The sequence below is a fragment of the Pongo pygmaeus genome, chromosome 20 (genome assembly GCF_028885625.2).
Source record: "Pongo pygmaeus isolate AG05252 chromosome 20, NHGRI_mPonPyg2-v2.0_pri, whole genome shotgun sequence".
In the NCBI taxonomy this organism is placed as follows: Eukaryota; Metazoa; Chordata; class Mammalia; order Primates; family Hominidae; genus Pongo; species Pongo pygmaeus.
Genome location: NC_072393.2, coordinates 56,891,819 through 56,916,999, shown reverse-complemented (window position 1 = coordinate 56,916,999; position 25,181 = coordinate 56,891,819). Strand labels below are relative to the sequence as shown.

At 53.2% G+C, this 25,181-nt stretch overlaps 1 protein-coding gene and 3 non-coding genes across 4 annotated transcripts; 3 read left to right on the top strand and 1 right to left on the bottom strand.

Moving 5' to 3' along the window:
* Positions 1 to 11,943: 11,943 nt before the first annotated feature.
* Positions 11,944 to 12,034, top strand: LOC129021241 (small nucleolar RNA SNORD88). The gene has a single exon (XR_008495977.1). It is a non-coding gene; the product is annotated as a small nucleolar RNA SNORD88 (small nucleolar RNA).
* A 2,769-nt stretch (positions 12,035 to 14,803) lies between these two features.
* LOC129021243 (small nucleolar RNA SNORD88) lies at positions 14,804 to 14,895 on the top strand. The gene has a single exon (XR_008495978.1). It is a non-coding gene; the product is annotated as a small nucleolar RNA SNORD88 (small nucleolar RNA).
* Positions 14,896 to 15,218: 323 nt separating this feature from the next.
* LOC129021244 (small nucleolar RNA SNORD88) lies at positions 15,219 to 15,309 on the top strand. The gene has a single exon (XR_008495979.1). It is a non-coding gene; the product is annotated as a small nucleolar RNA SNORD88 (small nucleolar RNA).
* Positions 15,310 to 19,066: 3,757 nt separating this feature from the next.
* Positions 19,067 to 23,787, bottom strand: ACP4 (acid phosphatase 4). Its single transcript, XM_054463756.2, has 11 exons — positions 23,680 to 23,787; positions 23,507 to 23,611; positions 23,345 to 23,431; positions 22,407 to 22,553; positions 22,045 to 22,143; positions 21,879 to 21,974; positions 20,409 to 20,541; positions 20,257 to 20,339; positions 19,644 to 19,768; positions 19,261 to 19,439; positions 19,067 to 19,182 (listed from the first exon to the last, which is right to left on the bottom strand). Exons 1-11 carry the CDS (start codon positions 23,785 to 23,787, stop codon positions 19,067 to 19,069), a joined length of 1,278 nt encoding a protein of 425 aa, XP_054319731.1.
* Positions 23,788 to 25,181: the final 1,394 nt, after the last annotated feature.

Below are 25,181 nucleotides of genomic sequence, written 5' to 3'. Positions count from 1 at the left end.
ACTCCAGCCTGGGTGAAAGAGTGAAACTCCATCTCAAATTTTAAAAAGTAAAAAATTTTTTAAAATTTTTAAAAAAAAGAGTTTGTGTCACTTGTGACCCAAAAACTCCTGACTAATTCAAGTCCCTTCCTTAGGACAGCAGGGAGCACAGAATTCAATGTTCCCTGCATACCAACTCCAAAATCACAGTCAAAACCTAAAAATAATTAATGAGAATTTAAAAAAACAGAACTGAATGTTCATCAAAAATCTGGAGGGAGAACCTCCCAAAGCCAAGAAGCAATTAATAAAGTCACAGAGACAAAGGTGAAGAAATTAAACTACCTAAAAATCCTAAGGCTGGGCACAGTGGCTCATGCCTGTAATCCCAGCTCTTTGGGAGGCTGGGGCGGGCAGATTGCTTGAGCTCACAAGTTCGAGACCAGCCTGGGCAACATGGCAAAACTCCACCTCTACCAAAAATACAAAAATATAGCTGGGAATAGTAGCGCTGCCCTGTAGTCCCAACTACTTGGGAGGCAGAGGTGAGAGGATGGCTTGAACCTGGGAGGCGGAGGTTGCAGTGAGCCAAGATCTCATGCCACTGCACTCCAGCCTGGGTGATAGAGCTAGACTTTGTCTCAGAAAAAAAAAAAAGTCTAGATTTCTGTACCTTAAAAAATAATAATAAGGGCCAGGCACAGTGGCTTATGCCTGTAATCCCAGAACTTTGGGAGGCCGAGGCGGGTGGGTCACCTGAGGTTGGGAGTTCGAGACCAGCCTGACCAACATGGTGAAACCCCATCTCTACTAAAAATACAAAAAAATTAGCCAGGCGTGGTGGCGCCAATTACCTACAATTCCCGGGTCAGTATCCAAGACCCTGCACCAGCCAGGAACAGTCACGGGGTCGGTATCCGAGAGCCTCCACCAGCCAGCAGCAATCACCCGGTCAGTATCCAAGACCCCTTGCCAATTATTCACAATCACCAGGTCAGTATCCAAGACCCTACACCAGCTATCAGCAGTCAACAGATCAGTATCCCAGAAACACCAGCCATTACCTACAGCCACAATTTCAGTATGCGAGGTGCTTCACCAATTTTCCAAACTCGCTGCTTCAGTATCCAAGGCTCTCACCTCCTGACTAATCATCAATTATCCCCAGCAACAAAGATCATGACCAAAACTACCTGTCAACAACCAAGACTGCCCATTTAAGTGTTCCAACCCCCAAGTTCCAAGCCTGGGCCATTGTCAATGTGCCCCTATCACTTACCTGTAGCCCCAAGCCCAGTATCAAAAGCATTGAATCAGTTACCTGGGAGTCCCAGGAGAGTCAGAAGGCAAGTGTGCTCAGCTCTGAACTCAACCAAAGTCCTCTAGACAACATGCAAAACCTCTCATTGTGCAGCTCCATTGAGGTCAATTCTTGCAGGTATGAGGCAGTGCCCAGGCTGGAGGCCAAGTTCTGAGCTAGACTTCTGGGGGAGGAGAAGCAGTGCTCTGACACCTCCTGCCTGCATGAGTACAACCAGGATGCTTGGAAGGCCTGCCCTGCCCTCACCACTCCTGGGACCCATCTCTCCACTTTATCCCAGGGACCCCTCCACCTGTCACAGAATGGTTTCTTCCTTCCCTGCAATGATCTTCACAGGTACTTTATGATCTCACCGCCCCAGGGTGGTCCTCCCAGCCATGGGATGGTCCTCCTTGCCATAGGATCCTCACTGACTGAGATGGTTCTCACTGCCCCAGAGTAATCCTCACTGCCCCAGGATGGTCCTCACAGCACTGGGATAGTACTCATTGTCATAGGATAGTCCCTAGTGCCCCAGGATAATCCTCACTGACCTGGGATAGTCCTCACAGCTCCAGAATGGTCCTCACTGCTCCGGGATAGTCCTCACTGCCCTGGGACAGTCCTCACTGCTCTAGAATGATTCTCACTGCCCTGGGATAGTACTCACTGCTCTAGAATGATTCTCACTGCCCTGGGGTAGTACTCACTGGTCCAGGATGGTCCTCGCTGCCCTGGAATAATCCTCACTGCCCCAGGATTATCCTCATCACTCTGGGATGGTCCTCATTGCCCGAGATGGCCCTTACTTCCCTGGGATGGTCCTCCCTGCCTGGGATGGTCCTCACTCCCTGGGATGCTCCTCCCTGCCTGAGATGGTCCTCCCTTCCTGGGATGGCCCTCCCTGCCTGGGATGGTCCTCACTCCCTGGGATGGTCCTCCCTGCCTGGGATGGTCCTCCCTGCCTGGGATGGTCCTCCCTGCCTGGGATGGTCCTCACTGCCCGGGATGATCGTCACTCCCTGGGATGGTCCTCACTGCCTGGGATGGTCCTCACTGACTGGGATGGTCCTCACTCTCTGGGATGGTCCTCACTCTCTCGGATAGTCCTCACTCACTGGGATGGTCCTCACTGCCTCAGAGGGTTCTCACTGCCCTAGGATTGTCCTCACAGCCCTATAGTGGTCCTCACTTCTGGGAATGTTCCTCACTGCCCACCCCACTTCTCACTGCCCAAGAAGCTGCCCTCACCAACCTAGAGGTAGATCCTCAGTGCTGGAAGTATCAGTCTCAATGTCTCTTCTCTGGAGCCCAATTTAAATTTTCCTAAAATGAGAATAAATAATTTGCAAGGGAGGAGCTTTGAGAATACTCCCACACCAACTGGTGACCCTTGTCCCCATGCTCAGAGCCTGGGCCAATCGTGGTGATCCTGATTATCTTCCTTCCCCAGACTTGCTGGACCTTTCCTGGGCCTTCCTCCTCTTCTCCAGCATCACCAGCTTCTGGCTTTGCATAGCCCTAATAAGCACCATCCTTTTTACCGGCTCCAACCCAACCATGCTGGATTTCTTCACCTTCATCACCAGCATCCTGACAGGCACGGCACTTCCCTCAGGAACCAAGGCGAGGAGTACCTCCTCCAGTGCCAATCATGAAACCCAATCCCATCCCCACCACACTCCAATCCCATCCCCATCCTCACCATCATCTGCAATCCCAATCCCATCTCCTTCCAAATCTCTAACCCATTCCAATATAAAACATCAACCACCAGCCCAACCCTATCTCCAGCCCCAATACCAGCCTTCACTTCAAGTCCCATCTCCATAACCAACAAATCTCAAACTCATTCACATCCCTTTCCCTCATGCCCCTACTCCATCCCAACTCTACATTCTTTCCAATCACCAAACCATCCTCATTACCATCCCCAACCTCTTCAAACATCTCAGCAACCAACTTAGCATCATGCCCAACCATCCTCAACGTATGTTTCAAATGCAACCCAATTCTATCACCTGTGAACTTCAATGCCAAACTCAATCTAATCCATTCCCAACTCCATCCTCTTACCCATATCCAATCCATTCTCATCCCCAACCATAACCTATCCTCATCCACAACCCACTCCCATCACAACCTACCCCCAACCACCACCCATCCCCACCACAACCCTTCCCCACCACAATTCACTCCAACCACAACCAACCCAAACCACAACCCATCCCATCCACAACCCACCCCAACCATAACCTAGCCCCACAACAATCCACTTACAACCATAACCCATCCCCATCCTCATCCCCAACCACAACCCATCCCCATCCCAACCTACCCCCAACCAGACCATCCCTGTTCCAACCCATCCCCAACCACAAACCACCCCATTTCAACCCATCCTTACCCCTAACCATAATCCACCCCCAACCACAACCCACCCCAACTATGACCCACCTTCAACCACAACCCATCCCAACTACAACCCATTCCCGACACCACTCTCAACCTCGTCCTCTATCACTCAAACTTCAACCTCTACCCAATACCCAATCCTATCTCCTGTTCTAACCTCATCCCAAATCCTGTCCCAACATCACCAGCGGTTCTGTGATTTTGCTCAAGCTACTTCATCTCTTCTCTCCAAGCCACAGTTTTCTGATCTGTAGGATCAGGACAAAATTTGCTACCACATGGAAACGTACTGAGGATTGAATTAGAAATGTCAGTACTTGGCCAAGTGCAGTGGCTCACACCAGCACTTTGGGAGGCAGAGGCGGGCGGATCACCTGAGGTCAGGAGTTCAAGACCAGCTTGGCCAACATGATGAAACTCCATCTCTACCAAAAAACGCAAACATTAGCCGGTGGACTGCACCTGTAGTCCCAGCTACTGAGGTGGCTGAGGTGGGAGAATCCCTTGAACCCAGGAGGCAGAGGTTGCAGTGAGCCAACATTGTGCCACTGCACTCCAGCCTGGGCAACAGAGTGAGACACTGTCTCAAAAAAAAAAAAAAAGAAAAAGAAAATGTCAGAGTACTCGATGGTAGCTATTTAACTGTGTACAAGTTCTTACCATGATAATCCTCCCATCCCCAGCCAAATAACTTAAAATTAATATTCAAATTACAATAGCTTAGTTTCCATGCATGTGCCCAATCATACTTTAAGGGGGGGTTAATTTGGAAATTAGGGATATTGTGTTCCTGTCCCTTGTAGTAATTGATCACAACTTTTAGTTGCTTCAGGAAAACGTTCTTGCAGAGTGATAATAAGGTCGAGAATAGAAAACATTCAACTTTCTATTTCCTTGTTAGTAAAAAGCATTTGGCCAGGCGTGGTGGCTCACACCTGTAATCCCAGCACTTTGGGAGGCCAAGGTGGGTGGTTCACGAGGTCAGGAGTTCGAGACCAGCCTGGCCAACATAGTGAAACCCCATCTCTACTAAAAATACAAAAATTAGCCAGGCGTGGTGGTGCACGCTTGTAGTCCCAGCTACTTGGGAGGCTGAAGCAGGAGAATCGCTTGAACCTGGGAGGCGGAGGTTGTGGTGAGCCAAGATCACGCCACTGCACTCCAGCCTAGGCAACAGATTGAGACTCTGTCTCAAAAAAAAAAAAAAAGCATTTATCCAGTTTATCTAGTAGCTCTTCCTAATTGTTTAAATATAACGTACAAGGTATAGAATATTGCGCAAAAAAACTATGAGTTTTTTAAAAAGCATAGAAAACACCTTGGTTTTAAATCATCTATAACAGAACATTTTTCTATAAGAAAACCATTTCTGTCTATTCCTCCTTTTAATTAAACAGAAAATACCTTCTATATTATTTTTCAATAACATCAGACAAAACTACCCAGTACTCCATTGTCCAGGGGAAAAAGTCTTTTCCTATTCACAAATTATCTTTAATTCATGTCATTCCAATATACCCAGAACGACCAAGTTCCTTGTCTATTGCTTCTGAAGCCCTAAATTAAAGACCCAATAGAGTGAAAATAATCAATCCTAATCCCTAAGGGCTTGCTGTGTACCAGGAAATGTGCCAACCTCAATAACTCCTCATGACGGCCCAAGGAGATGGGTCCTATGATTGTGCCCACTCTACAGATGAGGAAACTGAGGCTCAGAGATATGGCATGGCTGCCCTAAGTCCAGAGGTGGAGGCAGGGAAGATCCCTGCTGTTGGCCTCAAAACCCGTGGTTACAGACTTACCATTGCCTGGTTAAAGCCCAAGGCTTGCACTTTCAGTGTCCTCTAGCAGGACATGGTCAGAAGCCCATCTTCCTGCTTAGGAGCAAAGGTACAGGGTCTGGGAGGTTAAATAAAGTGGGGAAATAATGAGCTAGAGTCAGGCAGCCACATGACTATGGGAAGGAGTCCTTACATATCTGATTCTCAGCCTCCTAACACCTGTGCTCATGCAGGAACCAGCATCATACTGGGTATCCTGTTCTACCTGCTGCAGGCCCACAAGTACCTGCAGGAAGGCATGACCTACCAGCTGGCACTCAGCTTCTACCTGACCTGGGCCAGTGTCTTCCTCTTCCTGATGACTGGTATGGGAGAGGATGAGGCTGGGTTTGGGCACAGGTTCAGGGATGCAGACAGGAATCTTGTGGGATAGCATTTGGGACAGGGGTGGGTTGTGAACAGGGCTAGATAGGAAGTGACTGAAGTGGGAGGCGGGATTGGGGATGCACATGGGGTTGGATAATGGGGATGGGACTGGGTTGGAGTTTGGGTATGGGTTAGGGACAGTGTAGGGGAAGAAGGTGAGTTTCGGTTTAGGGATGGGTTTGGGAATAGGTTAAGGGATGGGATGGAATTGGTGATGGGTTTAAGAATAGGTTTGGGGATGGGGTTTGATGCAGAGCAGGGCATGCAATTGGGCCTGGGGACAGGACTGTGATTGGGATTGGGCGGGTGAACTCTGTGTCTCATCTCCCGTACCCTCTTCCTCTCCACAAGGCTTCTTGTCCTATCTGAATTACATGGACTTCTGGTCTATCCTGGCGCTCCAGCCCATCCGGACCTAAGACATGCGAATGATCCCACCGCTGGCCTGCTCCCACAGCTCTCTGCCAGGTGTCTGACAACCCTGCTCTCTGGCCCCTAACCCCACAAAGACTTATCTTTTTTCAGTCCCTTCTGACCCGCCTCAATCCAGATTAATAATCTATCTTTTAAAATAATCTGTATTTTCTGCCCAGAATATTCTTTAATTTACCTCCAAGCCTTGGAAGCATTGGTGGAACTGAAACCCCTCTCTGGGGCCATCTTTGGGCCCTCTGGGGTAGAGGGATAGGGAAGGGAAGGGACTCATAAGTCAGGGACTCAAGGCACAAGGTCAACAAAGAGGCCGAGCCAATGGTCCCTGGCATACAGATAGTGCTTAATCAGTGTTTGCCGAATATCTCATTCTCCCCAAGCCCTTTTAGCTTCAGCCTTTATTTTTGCAGTCCTTAATAATTTACCCTTCCGGAAGCAAATTCCCCCTGCACCCACACTTCACCTCCTGCCCTTACCAGTAGCTCCTACCACCACCCCGTCTTTCTTTTCCCCAGAGTCCCCCAGCACAAGGCTGTGTAATGGCCCTTTGAAGATGGTTTGGGGCCAACAGAGAGCCATTTCCTGGACAGGGCAGAGTTGAAAGCCAAGTACAAAGTCATATCATTTTCCTACAGGGCCTTGCCCTGGGACTGCCATCTATCTCCCTCTCATACAGTCGCTAAGCTGCCTGGTTTTGAGTCTAGGTTCTGTCACTTAGTTGCTCTGTGACCAGAGGCAAGGTGTGGAACCTATCTGTAAAATGAGGATAATAATAGTGCTTTAATCTAGATAGGATTTAACACAATGCCTGGCCCATAGTGCATGTTCTTTCTGTACTATTGCAATAATTCTCCCCCTTGTCTCCTGCAAAAGGCTCCCAAAGTTATTCATTTACTTATTTAATTTTGAGATAGGGTCTCTCTCTGTCATGCAGGCTGGAGTACAGTGGTGCAACAGCTCATTGCAACTTCAACCACCTGGGCTCAAGCAATCCTTCCACCTCAGCCTCCTGAGTAGCCGGCTCCACAGGCATGTGACACCAGGCCTGGCTAATTTTAAAATTTTTTTCTAGAGATGAGGTCTCTCTATGTTGCTCAGTCTGGTCTCAAACTTCTGGGCTCAAGTCATTCTCCTGCCTCGACCTCCCAAAGTGCTGGGATTATAGGGTTAAACCACCACTCCTCACTGCAAATTTCATCTTTAAACACAGATGGAGCTGCAACTATATGCCAGACACTGGATGCATAGCACTGATCAAACTAGACATGAATCCTTATCCTTATGGAATTGACACTCAGCAAGGCAGCAAAACATGTCCGTAAACAAGTAGTTAGGGCTGCGCATGGTGGCTCACACCTGTAATCCCAGCACTTTGTGAGGCTGAGGTGCGTAGACGGCTTGAGCCCAGGAGTTCAAGACCAGCCTAGGTAACAAGGCGAAACCCTGTCTCTACAAAAAATACAAAAATTATCTGGGCATGGTAGTGTCCTCTTGTAGTCTTAGCTACATGAAGGCTGAGGCAGGTGGACTGATTTGAGCCTGAGAAGTCGAGGTTGCAGTGAGCCATGACTATGCCACTGCATTCCAGCCTGGGTGACAGAGCGAGATGCTGTCTCAAAAAATAAAATAAAATAAAGCAGACAATAGGTTAGAGGTAAATGTTATGATGAAAAATATAGGAGGGTAGGTGAGATGGGATTCAGAACAAGAGAGCCTCACAGTCATATGAAGTGGAGGCAACGAGGTCAGGAGACTCCATTCCAGGATGACATCTGAGCAGAGACAGGAGCAAGGAGGCAGAAAGCCATGTAGATGGGGGAAAAGAGTTCCAGGCAGAGAGGACAGTACATGCAAAGTCCCTGAAGTAGAAACGTCCTTGGCAGGTTCCAGGAGCACCAGGGAGGCCAAAGGAGAGGAAAGAGATGCAGGCTGAGAGGGGACAGGGGCCAGATCACTCAGGGCTGCGTGGGTCACAGTGAGGACTTTGCTTTTATGCTAAAGTGAGGCAGCAGCCAGTGACATAAATGTCTCTCATTTCCTTAAGAGAGGAATGTAGGTCTCTTCCTTTTACTTCAGAACACAAGGCTCATGAAAGGAATCTCCTCACTAGAAAGAAGAAAACAACCCAAATGACCAGGGACCCGCTAAACAAAGTGTGTTCAATTCACACGAAGGAGCCCTTTGCCATTGTTCAGTGAGTGAGATAATTCTGTACGTACTCATTTGGGGAAACAACTTACGGGACAAATTAGAGTGGAAAAAAGTATCTTTATCCATAATGTGTGTGTGTGTGTGTGTGTGTGTGTGTGTGTGTGTGTGTGTGTGTGTGTGTGTGTGTGTGTGTGTGTGTACAAAGTCCACACTAGGCCAGGCGTGGTGGCTCACACCTGTAATCCCAGCACTTTGGGAGGTTTGAGGCAGGAAGATCACTTGAGGTCAGGAGTTCGAGACCAGCCTGGCCAATATGGTGAAACCCTGTCTCTACTAAACATACAAAAAAATTAGCTGGACGTGGTGATAGGCACCTGTAATCCCAGCTACTCGGGAGGCTGAGGCACGAGAATTGCTTGAACTCGGGAGGTGGAGGATGAAGTGAGCTGAGATCACACCACTGGACTCCAGCCTGGGCGACAGAGCAAGACTCCATCTGAAAAAATAAAACATAGAGTCCACACCAAACTGTTGACAGTGAAACTCCTAGAAAGTGAGTTTGGAGTAGAGAAGTTTCCTTTTTTAATTTTCAAAATAATCATATAAGTGGAAAGACTGTATAATCCTATCAGTGGAAAGACACTCCTCAGATCTCCAACCCTACCAAGAATGCAGGCCCCCAGGCCTTAGACCATCAAAACTGAGTGAGCCCCAAAGGCCTCCCTCGGCCCCAGGAGTCCCAGCTCCCAAACCCCTCTTCTCCCAAACAGGGGAATCACGACCCCAGCCCCTCCTCCCTCAGACCCAAGGGTCCAGGCCCCCAGCCCCTCCTCCCTCAGACCCAGGGGTCCAGGCCGCCAGCCCCTCCTCCCTCAGACCCAGGGGTCCAGGCCCCGCCCTCCTCCCGCAGAACCAGGAGTCCAGGCCCCCAACCCCCGCTTCTCCAGACACAAGGTCCCTGCTTCCGGCCCTTGCGTCACTGTTCTAGCCCGGCCTCTCACCGTGTAGGCTCCGCCTCTAATTCTGCGCCACGTGGGCGCTTTCCCAGGATGGCCCCCTGTCAATCTGCGCACTGGCCCCGCCTCCAGCCCAGTGGCTGGGACTTAATTTGGGTCCGGCCCTTCGGCTTGGGTTCCACCCAGCAGCCTCACTCAGCTCAAGCCCCTGCCGCGCAAATAGTCCCAGCGGATTCTCTCTCGGGTCGGGCCGCCCTCGGGGTCCTTTCTCTTCACGGCCCATCTTTGGTGCTGTCTTTAGAATTGCCGGAAGCAGGTGACAAGACAATCGTTTCCATCATCTCCTTGCCACTTTTTGTCAGCCCCAGAGACAGCGTCTCCTTGCTTGTTCAGGAAGATTCTAGCGGAAGCAGGCAGTATTCCTTTCCCTAAGCATGAAATGGGGTTTCCCAAACAGGCGTGTGTGTTGGACGCCTCGGACGGAGCGCGGGCTGGCGCCGAGGACCGGCCTTGCGAGCGGCGCGCACTATAAAGCTGCGCGTGCCGCAACCCGCCCCCGTTTTGGAGAGAGAAATGCTGGGGTGAGCCCCTTAAGTTTATCACTTTTTCCCGGCTGTGTGGGAAGACGCACGTGTCCTGAAGGGTTCGAGGCTGCAACGGGAGCGGCCATGTAGTCCCGTGGAAAGGGTCACGGCGTTTGCAAGGACCCAGAGAGCGCTCTCCGGGACGAATCTGGGAGTTTTCTGCGGGGATGGTGGTGGCTGTTTGGGCCGCCTGGGGGTTTGCGACTCCTACAGCTGGCGCGAGCAGGGATGCCGGGGCGGACCCTCCGTCTGCTCCGCGGCGGAGGTCGCCCCTTGTGTTTCCCGCACGCCGCGGGCCTCCGCCATCTTGTCGGTTTGGTTGAGGGAGAGGGGTGGGCGGGCTGGGAGGCGACATTGAGCTCTTTCCGAGGGTTTCCACCCCCGTGCTACCTACAGATGCTTCTTTAGGAATTCTCGTTTCTAAAATTCTGGACGGCTGGCATTTCTGTGCAACCTAGAACAAAGTCTGGGGGACGGGAGAGGAGGGGGTTTGGGGGGGTTCCTTAGGGGCACAGATAGGGTATCGAATTACCAAAGAAGTGAGAGTGAGGTTTCTAGGCGAATTGCCGGGTTTGAGAACCATGTAGGAATGGATATAGAAGGAAGCAAACGAGGCCTTTGCTTACCTGCAGGAGTCATTCTGACCGTTCGTGCCACGTGAGAGGGTTTTGTTAACGTTAGTTTTTGGCTTAGGTCCTTTAAGGTCTTGAACATCGGTTTCCTGACTTGAGCGGGGCCCATGCCCCTGCCAAGGAGGCTCAGCCTGGAAGCAGCTAGCCGATTTCTCATCTGCCCCACCAAGACCCAGCAAGGATCTCTACTTGACTTTCCTCCTTCAGGCAACCACCTAGAAAATCGTTGTTTGTTCATGTCACAAGTGAAAGTATCTTTCTCATGCGTTCATCGTTGGCCCGTCCTCCTTTGGCAATATTAAAACCTACCAACAAATGAGAAAGTTTAACATTTGCACCATCTTGCCATATTCAAAAACTTTGTGCTTAGTGTTTTGAAATTAAGTTTCATGGCCCGGCGCGGTGGCTCACGCATATTGTCCCAGCACTTTGGGAGGCCCAGGTGGGTGGGTCGCTTGACCCTAGGAGTTCAAGACCAGCCTGAGCAACATGGCAAAACCCCATCTCTACAAAGAAATAGTAAAGTGAGCCAAGCGTGGTGGTGCCGACCTGTAGTCTCAGCGACTTATGGAGGAAGTGGGAGGATCCCCTAAGCCTAGGAAGCGGAGGATGCCTTTAGCCAAGATCGCACCACTGCACTCCAGCCTGGGCAACAGAGCAGACTCTTACCTTGAAAGAAAGGTTCATATTTCATTCAAAATAGTGTACTTGTGTACCTGCAGTAACATTTTTCTACTTAATGTTATTAGCATTGTCACCCTTAATGACATTAATTCCTTAATACTGCAATTTAACAATCTGCTTTGTGCCTGTTGTTCCTCAGTCATCTTCGAAATGTCTTTTACAGCTGATATGTTAAAACCTGACTCAGTCGAGGGTCTCTGCTCATTATTTATTATTTACAAGTTGGCTTTGTTTCTTCCTAGAATAGCCCCCTTCCTTCTCCCTTCTCTCAATAAGTTCTTCCAGGGGACTTGTGTCTTGGCAGCTTTCTCTGTTTATGGGTTATGTGCAGGTGTAGTCAGTGCTAAAGAAACCTGCAAACAGTGGGGGATGAACACCGGGGACCTCTTCATGTAGTGCATTTGGGGTCCTACCCATCCCATGAGGACAGTCCCCCGAGGACCTGTGACATTGGGGAGGTTGGGTCATCTTGGTGTCTCCATCAGCAAAACTGGTCATTCCTACCTTCTGGATGGGTTTTGCGTTTCCTACTCTTTAAGCTCTGTTAGCTTGGCCTCTGTCCCTGAAGGTAAGTGGCTTCAGGACCTGGTTGCAGAGGGGCTGGGGCTCCCATGATGTCCAGCACTGGGCTCTGATCACGCCTGAGGACGCAGTGCACCCCAGGACCTTTGACACCTGGGGGTCTGAGGGGCCCCAGTTTTAATGGCTTGTGGACTTGTAGACTATTTTCTCCCCCACCCTCACTGTGTCTTTGTTACAGGTGCAGCTTCAAGCTTAGGACCACCCACCATGCCCATCCAGGTAAGAACCCTTGCTCCTGCTCCTTCACTCACCTGGGTTTAAAATACCTCACTGTCTAGGTTGACTTCATACCGTACCTCTAGGAACTAGTTGATGTGCCAATGATTGTACTCAGTGTTTACATACAAAAACCATCTCAGGCCGGGCGCAGTGGCTTACGCCTGTAATTCCAGCACTTTGGGAGGCTGAGGTAGGTGGATTACCTGAGGTCAGGAGTTTGAGACCAGCCCAGCCAACATGGTGAAACCCCGTCTCTACTAAAAATACAAAAAATTAGGCCGGGCATGGTGGTTCACGCCTGTAATCCCAGCACTTTGGGAGGCCAAGGCGGGTGGATCACGAGGTCAGGGGTTTGAGACCAGCCTGACCAACATGGTGAAACCCCCTGTCTCTACTAAAAATACAAAAATTAGCTGGGCGTGGTGGCGGGTGCCTGTAATCCCAGCTACTCAGGAGGCTGAGGCAGGAGAATTGCTTGAAACCGGGAGGCAGAGGTTGCAGTGAGCTGAGATCGTGCCACTGCACTCCAGCCTGGGCAACAGAGCAAGACTGTGTCTCAAAAAAAAGTAGCCAGGCGTGGTGGCACATGCCTGTAATCCCAGCTATTCAGGAAGCTGAGGCAGGAGAATCACTTGAACCCAGGAAGCAGAGGTTGCAGTGAGCCAAGATGGCGCCATTGCACTCCAGCCTGGACAACAAGAGTGAAACTCCATCTCAAAAAAAAAAAAAAAACCACCCATCTCACAGCTGTGGAAAACTAGGCAGGCAGGCCTGGGTCCAAACCCCAGCTCTGCTGTTTACAGGCTTGGAGACATTCACCAGGCCATCACTCTTTTGTGCCTCATTGCTGTGTCTGTGGAGCAGGCACCGAGCAGATGGCCTGGGCCAGTAGCGCTTCCTGCCTTCCAAAGGTAGGGCTTGAATAAGAAGAGGAATGCGTGGACTGAAGGGAACAAGCATTTGTGTTTCAGGAGAAAGAACTAATCAAACATGTCCAAACTTAGCAGTGGAAAAGAAACAGTAACTCCCAGGTGATCCTGTCACGTTACTTCTTGGGTTTTGTAGGCTGAATGCAATGTGTCTTTAAGCACAGCTTAGCCTGCAGTCAACCATTTATATATAAACTGATACAATTCAAGGAACTCCTATTTTCACAATAAAAATAACAGGCTTTATCAGGAGAATTGTTTCAAAGAGCAAAATCAGACAAGCGTGAGTGTGTGTTATCAGAAAAGAGACAGGTGTTCTCATCTCTGGGAGGATTTTCATGTGTTCCTTAGATGTTAGGAGCTGGAAGCGTGGCTGCAGCGAAATAGAACTGAAAGTGTGTTCTCTGGGTTCTTGGAGGTTTCAGCTGTTTCTGGCAAGGAAGCTGGCTTTTGGGCAGGGTAGGCTGGGATTGCAGTTCCCCTGAGTTTCTGAGGGTCCTGTGCTTTCTTTTTTTTTTTTTTTTTTTGAGAGTCTTGCTCTGTTGCCTGGACTGGAGTGCAGTGGTGCGATCTTGGCTCATGGCAAGCTCCACCTCCCAGGTTCATGCCATTCTCCTGCCTCAGCCTCCCGAATAGCTGGGACTACAGGCGCCCGCCACCATGCCCAGCTAAATTTTTTTTTTTTTTTCTGTATTTTTAGTAGAAATGGGGTTTCACTGTGTTAGCCAGGATGGTCTTGATCTTCTGACCTCGTGATCCGTTCGCCTCAGCCTCCCAAAGTGCTGGGATTACAGGCGTGAGCCACTGTGCCTGGCCGGGTCCTGTGCTCTTAATCCAAGATCCTCTGTGGTGTAGTGAATGGAGCTGAGCATTTGTCATGGCTGGCTTAGAGGGGATTCCTGGGGACATAAGGAGTGGGGTCAGTGCCAGTTGGGTAGGGATGTGTGAGATGTGAGAAGACAGAGCTGGTGCGGGATAGGGAGGGCAGAAGGGACATGTAGCATCTGTGGATTCTGGGCCAGCGCCTTCCCTATGACCGTCCAGATAGAAAAGTTCCTCGCCTTGTCCAGTCTGGCAGCCACTGGCCATGGGTGGCTCTTGGACACCTGGCATGTGGCTAGTTTGTGGCTGGGGGCTGGGTTTTTAATTTTTCTTAATTAAACAAGGGCCCCCTCTTCATACAAAGCATATTTCTATGCAAAATGGAGCTTTTGGTGTTTCTGTGGTTGTTAAACAGCAGCTCGCACTGAGCGAGCACCTGCAGTGTTAGTGCTTTTGCGGAGAATAAACTGAACTTATCCTGCCAGGGTCCCAATGAGAGGCAGCTGCCCCTTCCCCATGTCACAGAAGGTTATGATGAAGTCAGAGCAGCTTAGAAGAGCTGGGCCGGGGGCAGCAGAGGTGATTGAGGGGTATCCCGTTAGGGCACGGGAGGCCCAAGCAGAAGGGTTTGGCCCCGTCCTCTGACTGAACCCCACAGATGTGCCTGTCTGCAGGCATCTCTAGTCCCGTTTTCCAGAGAAACACTGCTGCTGGGGGGCGGGGAGGGGTGAGGTCAGTGGGCCTAGATCATACAAGTAGCCACACCCAGGCTGAGCTGGATAGGGGCCTCGCATCCCCAGGGACCAAGTGTCATTCAGTTTGTTGCCTGATCTCTCAGCACTCTTCTGTGATGTCACCCTCAGGACAGCAGGTGGTCCTGGGACCCACATCAGGAGGGAGTGAGGGCACCGGGGCCTCCATGATGTCCAGCACTGGGCTCCGACTGCCACTGAGGACACGGTGCCCCCCCGGGACCTTTGACACCCGGGGGTCTGAGGGGCCCTGGCTCTGGGGAGGGCTGGTGGGTATCTTGGCTGCCCTGCACCCCACTGACCTTCTCCCCTCCCCTGTGCCCTGCTGCCTCCAGGTGCTGAAGGGTCTGACCATCACTCGGTAAGAACAGAGGAGACTGCCTGTTACTCATGATGGTGAGAAGGCGGATGTAGACAGGTGCCCAGCAAGTGCCGAGCCAGGCGCTGCCCTAAGCACTGGGCTCATTAACCTTCTTAGTAACCCTCTTAGGGGCGGAGGTGGGATGGGGGCGGGGGCTGGGGCTGGGTTGCAGTGAGATGTCCAGTGTCAGGGTTCTTGAAAGGGCTGCACTTGGGGACCCCGTGATGTCCAGCACTGGGCTCCAACTGCCCATGAGGACACGGTGCACCCCGGGACCTTTGACACCCGGGGGTCTGAGGGGCCCCACTCCAGGAGGTGATGGCGGGGGTGTGGCCGTTTACTCCTTTCAGTGCCTTTTCTGTGTCCTTCCCGACAGCATCCCTCCAGACTCTCTGCTGTTTCCTGCCTAGGCGTGGCTGCAGCCATGGGTAGGAAAGTGCTGGCACCCACCCACCTGGGCCGGAGCTGGTTCTGCTCCTGCTACAGGGACACTGAGCTGGCTATCTCGGCACTTCGGGCAAGAACCGCAACAGGCTCTCCTGGGTCCTGCAGGTGTACAGCCGGGCCCCTGCCTTGTGCCTCAGCTCTGGAGAGCTGCTGCTGCTGGGTGACCTGATTCAACCTGACAAGGTGCCATCTTCAGCTACCACTGCAAGGCCCTGAGGGCAACAGCACCACAGCACTGCCCACCCGGCTGCTGATGGCCTGGTGCCAGCTGGGAGTCCTCCCGCCACTTGGAGGCCACTGAGCCGCCCTTCCAGCCTCGGCCCACCATGGACAGGGGTATCCAGCTTCCTCCTCAACCTCGTCCTCTGCCCCTGAGCCAGTGACGCCCAAGGACATGTCTGTTACCTGGGTCCTGTACCAGCGTGAGCTGGTCAAGGGCATGACAGTGCTGGAGGCCGTCCTGGAGATCCAGGCCATCACTGACAGCAGGCTGCTCTCCATGGTGCCAGGGCCCGCCAGGCCACCAGGCTCATGCTGGGACCCAACCCAGTGCACAAGGACTTGGCTGCTGAGCCACACACCCAGGAGAAGGTGGATAAGTGGGCTACCAAGGGCTTCCTGCAGGCTGGGGGAGGAGCTGCCCATACACCACCATGAGACCTGGGCCTGGCTCTCGAGGACAGGCACCACCTGGCCTGGTGCTCCAGGGGTGAAGCCGGCCAGAATCCTAGGGGAGCTGCTCCTGGTTTGAGCTGCAGTTAGGAAGCACGGGACATGGTAGGGGAGGCAAAAAGCCTTGGGCGCTAACCTCCCCATGGAGCCATTCGGCGTCCCTCGAGCTAGCCACACCCTGACACCATGTTGAAGGGCCCTGAAAGAGGTGGGTGTCAACTGGCCAGACGTCATGAGGGGAGCAGGCCTCGTGAGTGGACACTTACCGTGCGTCCCTGGAGGGAGTGATCCCCCAGGCATCGTGTGCCATGTTACATTTCTGCCCAGGCAGCAGGGTAGGTGGGTACCATGGGTGCCCATCCCACCAGCACATGGGGCCCCAGAGCACTGCAGGCCAAGCAGGGCGACCCCACGCCCTTGATATAAAAGCATTTTGAAGCTTTTACTTCGAAAAAGCACTTTTAAGTTTTTGTAAGGATTGGTTTGTTTTGCGTTTTTGAGACTGTTTGGCTCTTGATGCCCAGGCGGGAGTGCGATGGCGCAATCTTGGCTCACTGCAACCTCCACCTCCTGGATCCAGGTGATTCTCCTGCCTCAGCCTCCCGAGTAGCTGGGATTACAGGCACCTGCCACTACGCCTGGATAGTTTTGTATTTTCAGTAGAGTTGAGGTTTCACCCTGTTGGCCATGCTGGTCTCGAACTTATGACCTCAGGTGAGCCACCATGCCTGACCTGTCATGGGTTTTCTCTTAAGGTCTCTGTTGCTATGCCTTCTCTTTGAAAGCATGCGTTGGCTGTGTGCTGTGGGCAGCCAGTCCCTTCTGATGGGTCTGCTGTGTGTGGCTTCTGTATGGTCTTGAGTTCTGAATCTGGGTTTAGGGTGTGTTGGGGCCAGAATCACAGGTGACAGCTCTGTGAGAACTCTCTGAGCCCCGGCAGTTCTGGCTTCACAGCTGAGGTCTTGGACACGGGCCCCTATTAAACAGTGGACATGTCATTCCAAACTGTGGTGCTTAATCCTCTGTGGGTTCAGCTGCTGAGCTGCATCCAGGGGGATCTACCCAGGCCTCTCCCCGCTAGCAGGCCCCCAGCTCTGAACGGGCCCTTCCAGCAGGCTGCTGGGAAAGGGTGGGCTCTTGTCACCAGGTGGGAGTTGGTCACAGCCACAGGTAACCCCACCTGGCACTTAGGGTCTCCATGAGCCTGCAAGGAAGCAGCCAGTCTGTCCCAGAGCCAGAAAGTGTGAGCGGCGTTCATTCCTCAGCCTTCCCAGGGTCATGGCTCCTGGCATCCATCTGGGGTGGCCCATGACCAACCAGCTCCTCTAGGGAATGCGAGGAAGCGCAGTGAGGCAGGTCTGGGGACTCCCCAGGGATGAGTCTGCATGAGAGGCTGCCCTCAGGACCCTGGGAAGAAATGGGCTAGGGCAGTATGCAGGTGGCCCTTGTGTGGAGGAGGGGTTGTCCCAGCTTCCACTCCCTGGCGTTTCTGGGCCCTGTGCCTTTTTTAGGTCCTGGTCACTGGGAGTGGCTTTGAACCTTCCTCCGACTGCCCCGTCTAATGGGGGCCAAGTGGCTGTTACTAAGCGTCCACTGTACCAGGGCTCCCTACGAGTTCCCTGGTTAGACGGTGCCACATAGCCATGGGTGTGGGGCAAGGCCTGGGAGGGGCTGGCGCTCTGCTCTAGGCCACATAAAGGCAGCCTCCCCTTGGGGGGCCAGGGGCTCAACACAGCGCCTGCTGCTGCACGAGTGTGGGCGGAGTAGCTCATCAGCATCTGATAAATGATTGCAGTGGTGGATGTGTGGCCCATGTGATGGTTGGGACCTGAACACTCCATTTTATTTAACCTAAATTTAAATAGCCACACGTGGTCGTGGCTATTGTATTGGCCAGCGCCTCCACATCACTTGCAGCAGTTGCAGTGCACAGCCGAGAGTGTCATCGGTTTTCCCTGCTCTCTGCCTGTCCCCAGGAAGTTAATTTTGGGAGTTGTGGAGTCCACTGGGTTAGAGTCGTGGTTCTGCCAAGTGAGATATCAGGGCCTGTCACTTGCCCAGAGGCGCACAGCCTCGGAGACGAGGCTTTGAATCGTGCACCTTTCTCAGGTCTGCTGCCAGATCCCCCCGACTCTACCCAAGTTGATGGTTGCATTGAGAGCTAGTAGGGGTCACCAAATAACCAGACTTGAGGGTCCAACTCCTGTGTGAGCCTGGTCTCCACAGAGCACATGGTCCACGTTGAGGCTCACTGAGCAAGGTCTTGTCACACAAGCTGCAAGTGGAGGTCCATACAGGGTCCACCATGTCCTCAGCCAGCCTACATGCTTCCAATGCTTATATGGAAAGGTGCATAAACATGCCACCTGGGTGTGGTGGCTCAAACTGTAATCCCAGTGCTTTGGGAGGCCACGGCAGGAGGATTGCTTGAGGCCAGGAATTTGAGACCAGCCTGGCCAACATACCAAGAAAACAAAATTAACCAGGCGTGCACGCCTGTAGAAGCTGAAACAGGAGGGTCACTTGAGAGGAGTTCAAAGCTGCAGTGAGCTATGCTCATGCCACTACTCCAGCCTGAGCCACAAAGACCTTGTCTCTACCAAAAAAAGTGCCATGCAGGCATGCCTGCTTGTTCAGACATGGGCGCATTTGTGCTTGAATGTATGTCACAGACATGTTTTTACCAGCATGTACGTACAGACCGCCTGTGCACACGTCTAAGTGTAGAAACCACACACGTGACACGCATGCATGCACACTCATGCCACCATCACGTGGATGCACACAGGCACACACAAACTGGTTTCCAGGCCAGAGGCTTCACACAGCCCTCGTTCCCTATGCACACAGGCGCACAGTAAGTCACAGAAGCCAGAGCAGCTAGTGAGCATACATGTTGGGGTCCAGTGTCAGCTGGGGGTAGGGAAGCCCTGGTTTCTGGCTCACACGGGGCCCCCCAAGGCCCGCAGGCACCCTGGTCTCCAGGCCACCAGGCCCAGCCCCAAGCTGAGTGCCACCAGCACAGCTACAGCTCCGGCCAGCAGGGGCACCACTGGAGCTGCAGGGAGAACATGTGGGGTGTGAGTGCCAGGACTTGGTGACCCTCCACTCCCACCCCAACACAGAGGACTATCACCTGGGGGGATGGCAGCCTCATAGGGGCCATGGCAGGAGACCCCATGGGCTGGAGGCCGGGCCGGGGCAGTCAGCTGGTAGAAGCGGCCTAGTGGACAGGGGGCCGGGCACCCGGGGAGGCTGAGAGGCAGGGGCAGGTGGGCGGAGTCATTGCGGTAGAAGAGGGAGACGGTGACATTCCTGGAGAGAGAGGACATGGTGGCACCTCCTCCCTCCCGTCGTTGATCTTAAAGCCTGAAGAAGAGGGCTTCTGACTCCCACCTGTCATCCTCCCAGCACCATCCCATGCAGCTCCCTGCCTGGCCATGCCTTCTGCCTGGCACGTCACCCCTTGCTTTGAGAGTTCTGTCCCGCCCATGTCCCTGGGCACCAAACCATTCTCACCCTCCATCTTTGTGGGGATTCCCCAGGTGCCTCCGGAACTCAAAGCCGAGGCAGGCAGCATACGGCGGGGTGTGTCCATCATAGAGGCCCAGGGCCCCCTGGAGGGCCAGCAGGGTGCTGTCATGCTGCAGGTGGACCCGAGGGCTGAGACAGCACTTCTCTGTGGAGGCCTTTCTCCTGAACGCTAGACTTGTGCATCCACATGTCCCCCAGGCTTCTTAGAACCAACCCCCAAACCTGTTCCTTCCTCTCACCCTGAAGGCAGTACCAGCAGTTACAGGCGGCCACTTAATAAAGATTGCTCAAATAGGTGCAAAATATGATTGGACTAAGCAGCCTTTCTCCTCTGGAAGGACAGACTGCTTAGTCCAATCATACTTTCTTAAGGAAAACAAGAGGAATTATATTTAATTCATAAATTCTTCCTCCCATAACACCATCACCTCCCTCTTTCCAGACTAATGATAGAGCCCGAGAGTAGGGTTTGGAGATACAGGTTACCCCAGGCAGTGGGCTGAGATACACTGGGACCACAGGCTCTTCCTCACCTAAATCGCTGTCACCCTCATCCCTGTGCCTCAGTGCCACGTGGCACTGCTTCCCAAGGACTCACAGCTGAGTACATGACCATCTTGAGGGGCAGCCCCAGGCGCTGGACCCGGGAGAAGTTTGCAAGGATAGCATTCAGCAGGATCCCTGAAGGTGGGAAAAAAGCTTAGATTCTCCCAGAGGGAGGCACCCCAGCCTCCTGGCCCCATACCTCACCCCCTGTCAGCTGGGCCTTCTCTGCTGCCCGGGGTGGGCCCACGTGGGCTCCAATATCCAAAGCCGAGATCTGGGCAAGAGTCCGCAGGACATCTGGGGAGGCCCAGGCTGGTAGTGGAAGACCGTGGGCTTGCTGTGGGGAGACAGGACAGATGGACCATCCTGAGCCCTCGAGTTTGCCTCTGGCCCTACAGGCCTGTGCTGCCCCCTGCTCTTGTGAGTCCCCCATGGGCCGGATCTGGATCTGGCTGGGAAATCATGATGTGGACAACAGTGATTTCTTGTTGTTTTTTGTTTCGAAACGGAGCCTTGCTCCATCACCAAGGCTGGAGTGCAGTAGCGCAATCTTGGCTCTCTGCAATCCTTGCCTCCCGGGTTCAGGTGATTCTCCTGCCTCAGCCTCCCAAGTAGCTGTGATTACAAGTGCATGCCACCATGCCTGGCTATTTTTTTTTAATTTTTAGTAGAGATGGGGTTTTACCATGTTGGTCAGACTGGTCTCAAACTCCTGACCTCAGGTGATCTGCCCACAGCCTCCCAAAGTGGTGGGATTACAGGTGTGAGCCACCATGCCCGGCCAACAGCGATTATTAATAATAGACATCATCATTACATAGCCCAGAAGGCTTTATCTGAAACCGCTGGAGCCAGAGGTATTTCACAGCTCAGACATTCTGGACTTTAGAAAGGTCTGATGGTGCTGACACCACACAGCATGGAACACACACAGCAAGGGCTGGGGCAGCCCCCTTAGTCACACACATCACTGCTCCCACCTTGCGATTCAGAACGTTCCTGTGAGCTGGAGTGAGCAAAGACTAGCAAGAGTACTAGCTGGGTATGGTGGCTCACGCCTGTAATCCCAGCGCTTGGGGAGGCGAAAGGATTGTTTGAGCCCAGGAGTTCCTGGGCAACATAGTGAGACCCCATCTCTGCAAAATATTAATTTTTTTTTAATTAGCCAGGCATGATGGTGTGCATCTGCCTGCCTCAGCTACTTGGGAGGCTGAGGCAGGAGAATTCCAATAGCCAGGGAGATGGAGGCTGCAGTGAGCTATGATAATGCCACTGCACTCCAGCCTGGGTGACAGAGCGAGATCCTGTCTCAAAAAAAGAAAAAAAAAAAAGCATTGCATCATTTCAGGTCAGCTCCCGCTGCCCAGGTTTTGGGTTTTCTGATTATAGGACTGTGGGGAGGAATTGCCAAATGTGTAGCCTCAAACCCTGGCAAGGCCCTCACTGTACACCAGGCACTATTGTAAGTAAGCACAGTGCATGGATTAACCCATTTGAATCCTCACAGCGTCCTCGGGAGGTGTTGATACCGGTGTTGCCATCCCCACTGTGCAGATGGGAAAACTGAGGCACAGAGGGTTAACTAAATGCCTGAGGAAACATGGCTAGTGAGTAGTAAGCTGGGATTGGAAACAGGTGTCCTGAAACCCTTGGCTGGGAAGGGGCAGGGCTCACCTGGCACATGAGGGTGTCCAGAACCTTCCATGCCCTGCGCAGTGGCTCTCCAACCAGCGACAGTCCCGTGAAGTTCTCCAGGCGAGTCAGGAAGCCCTGGATGCGCGGGGCTGGGTGAGCCCAGGCCCATCCCCCGCACCCCACCCCCCACCGCCGCCCTGCTCACCGTCCAGCCCTCCAGGGCCTCCTGGTACTCGGCGGCCTCGGTGGCCTCCCGCAGCAGCTCATGGTATCGGGGACAGCTGCGCATGGGGAACCTCAGCAGCTGGGGAAAACTGAGTCTCAGAGAGGACAGCCGTGTGCCTTGGGTCTCACAGCGGGTCAGGGGAACCCAGACTCTCGGCCCCTGCGTCTGTCACGGTTTCTCCCAGATCCAGAAGAGCAGCGTGGGCCGGGGCTCACCCTGGTCTGGACAGACCGGCTCGAGGATAGCCTTGCTTCTCGGAGCCAGCTCAGGTGGCCAGACCCAGAGCTGCCACTCTCTCCACCGGCTCCCTCCCTTGCCACACCTGGGTCCAGCCCCCTGACCTTGTCCTCAGCCACGGGCACCGTGTGCACCGGGATCGGCCTCCAGTGGGCCTCGGGGCTCCCTGGAGCAGCCTCGGGAAACAGCCCGGCAAGGTTGGCCTGGGCGCTCTCCAGCGTGCGGTCAAAATCCGTGCTGCGGATGTACACCTGGAGCGGGGTGGAGAGAGGGCACGCGGGGGGGTCGTGGTTGGAGACAGAGGTCAGCTGTCGTGGCAGATCAGAAGCTTCAGATTCAGTTTGGAGTAGAGGTCAGACATTGAGAATCATGCGGCCTTCGAAGTTGGAAGTTGGGATCAAGGGTCCAGAGGCTAATGTCAGGAGCAGTTGGGCTGGACGTCCTAAGCTGGACAGCCATGTTGGATTTAGGGGGTCAATTGAGTCAATGAGGGTCAAAAAGGAAGATCAGAATCGGTGGAGGCAGGTTAGAGGTCAAGTTTAGGAGGGCAGCTTGGAGGACTTGGAGTCAAAGTTCAATACATGTTCTTCAGAGGTCAGGAGGACTCTGTAACTGGGGGATGTCAGAAGACATAGGAGGAGACAGAAAAGGTAGGTCAGAATTGATAAAGTGTAGAGGTTAAAGGTTAGAGGTCAAGAGGGCAAGTTACGTCAACAAGGGTCAAAGATCGAAATCAAGTTTGGGGTCAAATGTGAGAGGCCAGAGGTCTGATTGGAGTCAATGGGACTTAGAAAACAGAGATGGAGGCCAGAAAATAAAGTCAGAGTTGATGGAGGTCAGAGGTTGAGATGTGACAGGTTGAGATGGTGTCAGAAGTCAGTGTGGGTTAGTCAGTGTATCGGGGGTCAGAGGTTAGAGGTAGAGGGCAAGTCAGGTTGATGGAGGTCAAAGGCCAGAGGTGGAGGCCCAAAGAGAGCGTTGTAGTCAGTGGAGGTGAAAGGTGGGAGGTCAGGGGGCCAGGTGGGGGTCACTGTGGCCCTACCTCCTCCCGTCGGTACTCCGGACTCAGGAAGGCCTCGTAGCGGCTCCTCAGGAAGCGGCCCAGCTCCAGCTGCTGGCGGACCCCCTCCTGGGGACAGAACAGCCTCAGCCTACCTCTCCCCACCCCTCCCACCCTTGCCCTCACCGCCTGCCCACTTCTCACCCTGGTCAGCTGGCCCAGGCCTCGTGGCCACAGGGTGGAGGCCACCTCCTTGTGTGGGTCCATGGGGTAGGAGGCCAGCGGGGCCCGGTCGCCATGGCGGAATACCTGGGGACAGGACTGGTCAGGGCTAGCCTTGGGGGAGCTGAGGGCAGGCCGGGGTGGGGGTGCCTCACCAGAGCCACGAACACCAGGGGTCCTTCTGGCAGGGCCCGGGGTGGCAGCACCAGCAGCAGCAGCAGGAGAGGTCCAGCAGGGTGGCCCCAAAACCCCAGGCCGGCCATTTCCACCCAGCCCAGACGCTGAGCTCAGCCCACTGTCTGGGCCGCAGCCCCGCCTGTCCCAGCCCTGCACTCAGCACCCCCATTATAGCAGGCCCTGGCACGCTCCCCCAGGGGCCACAGATCCCATTCCCCAGCACCTCTGCCAGCCTTGGATTAACCCGTTTCATCTTCGTTTCATCTTCACTGCTGCCCCAGGAGACACTGATGTGCTTAACCACCATCCCCGTTGTACCGATGGGGAAACTGAGGCACAGAAGGGTTCCCTAACTGGCCTGAGAAAACACTGAGATTTCTCAGACAAAGCTGCGATTTGAACCCAGGTGCCTTTAACCTGGATGCAGACTTGGACAGAGACCCCCACCCCACATTGTTCGTCTCAGCAACAGCCTTGACCCCCTGAGTTGCAGAGGCTGACGGTAGTAACCATGTGCTTGATTTTCTGTACTCTGATGCTTTGACATCAGGGGCCTTGCTGATCATAGAAGGACCACCCCTCCCAGGGTTACCAGTTCCTGGAAATAGTCAGGGACAGGCCCAAGCGCATGCCTCTCTTGTACAAACCAGCCAACCCAGAGCCCACACCCCAACCACCCAGACCACCATCCACCTGCCCTGATCACCTGGGGCAGAGTACTGGACAACTCAGGACAGCCCCTGTGCCCCAGAGCCTGTTGAAATGGCTCAACCAGCCACTCTTTACCCTACCTTATCCCACAGAAAACACAAGAAAGCTGCTTGCTCGTGGTCTGCCTCCTGGGCACCCCTGGTGCGTCCCCATGTGGCCCCTGTGGCATGCATGCCCCCTCCTCTGGGGAAGCTGTGAGTATAACAAGTCATCTTTCTTTCTTCTTTTCTTTTTTTTTTTTTTGAGATGTAGTCTTACTTCCCAGGCTGGAGTGCAGTGACACGATCTCAGCTTGCTGCAACCTCCACCTCCCAGGTTCAAGCGATCCTCCTTCCTCAGCCCCCCAGTAGCTGGGATTACAGGCACGCACCACCATGCCCGGCTAATTTTTGTATATATATGTATGTATATGTATGTGTGTGTATATATATATTTTAGTGGAGACGGGGTTTCGCCCTGTTGGCCAGGCTGGTCTTGAACTCCTGACCTCAGGTGATCCACTCGCCTCAGCTTCCCAAAGTGCTGGGATTACAGGCATGAGCCACCACGCCCAGCCAACAAGTCATCTTTCAATGGCAATCGTCTGCTGCTCAGGCGGCCTCACCATCCCACAATGCTAATAAAATCTACACTTCGCAGTACCACCTGGGGCTGGCTGGCGCTCCTGCCTCACTGTGCACAGTCAGCCTCCAGTCCTGTCCTGGGTTGTTGTTGTTGTTGTTGTTGTTGTTGTTTTGTTGTTTGAGACAGGGTGTTGCTGTGTTGCCCA

Bases quoted from the DNA above. Each gene is read 5' to 3' on its own strand.
- ACP4 (XM_054463756.2), bottom strand. From the start codon at position 23,787: ATGGCCGGCCTGGGGTTTTGGGGCCACCCTGCTGGACCTCTCCTGCTG. The intron at 20,542-21,878 runs GTGAGCCCTGCC...GTCTCCCCACAG, and splicing joins TGGACACCCTCATGTGCCAG to CAAGCCCACGGTCTTCCACT. The intron at 20,340-20,408 runs GTGAGGTATGGG...TCCCACCTTCAG, and splicing joins GAAGGCCCAGCTGACAGGGG to GGATCCTGCTGAATGCTATC.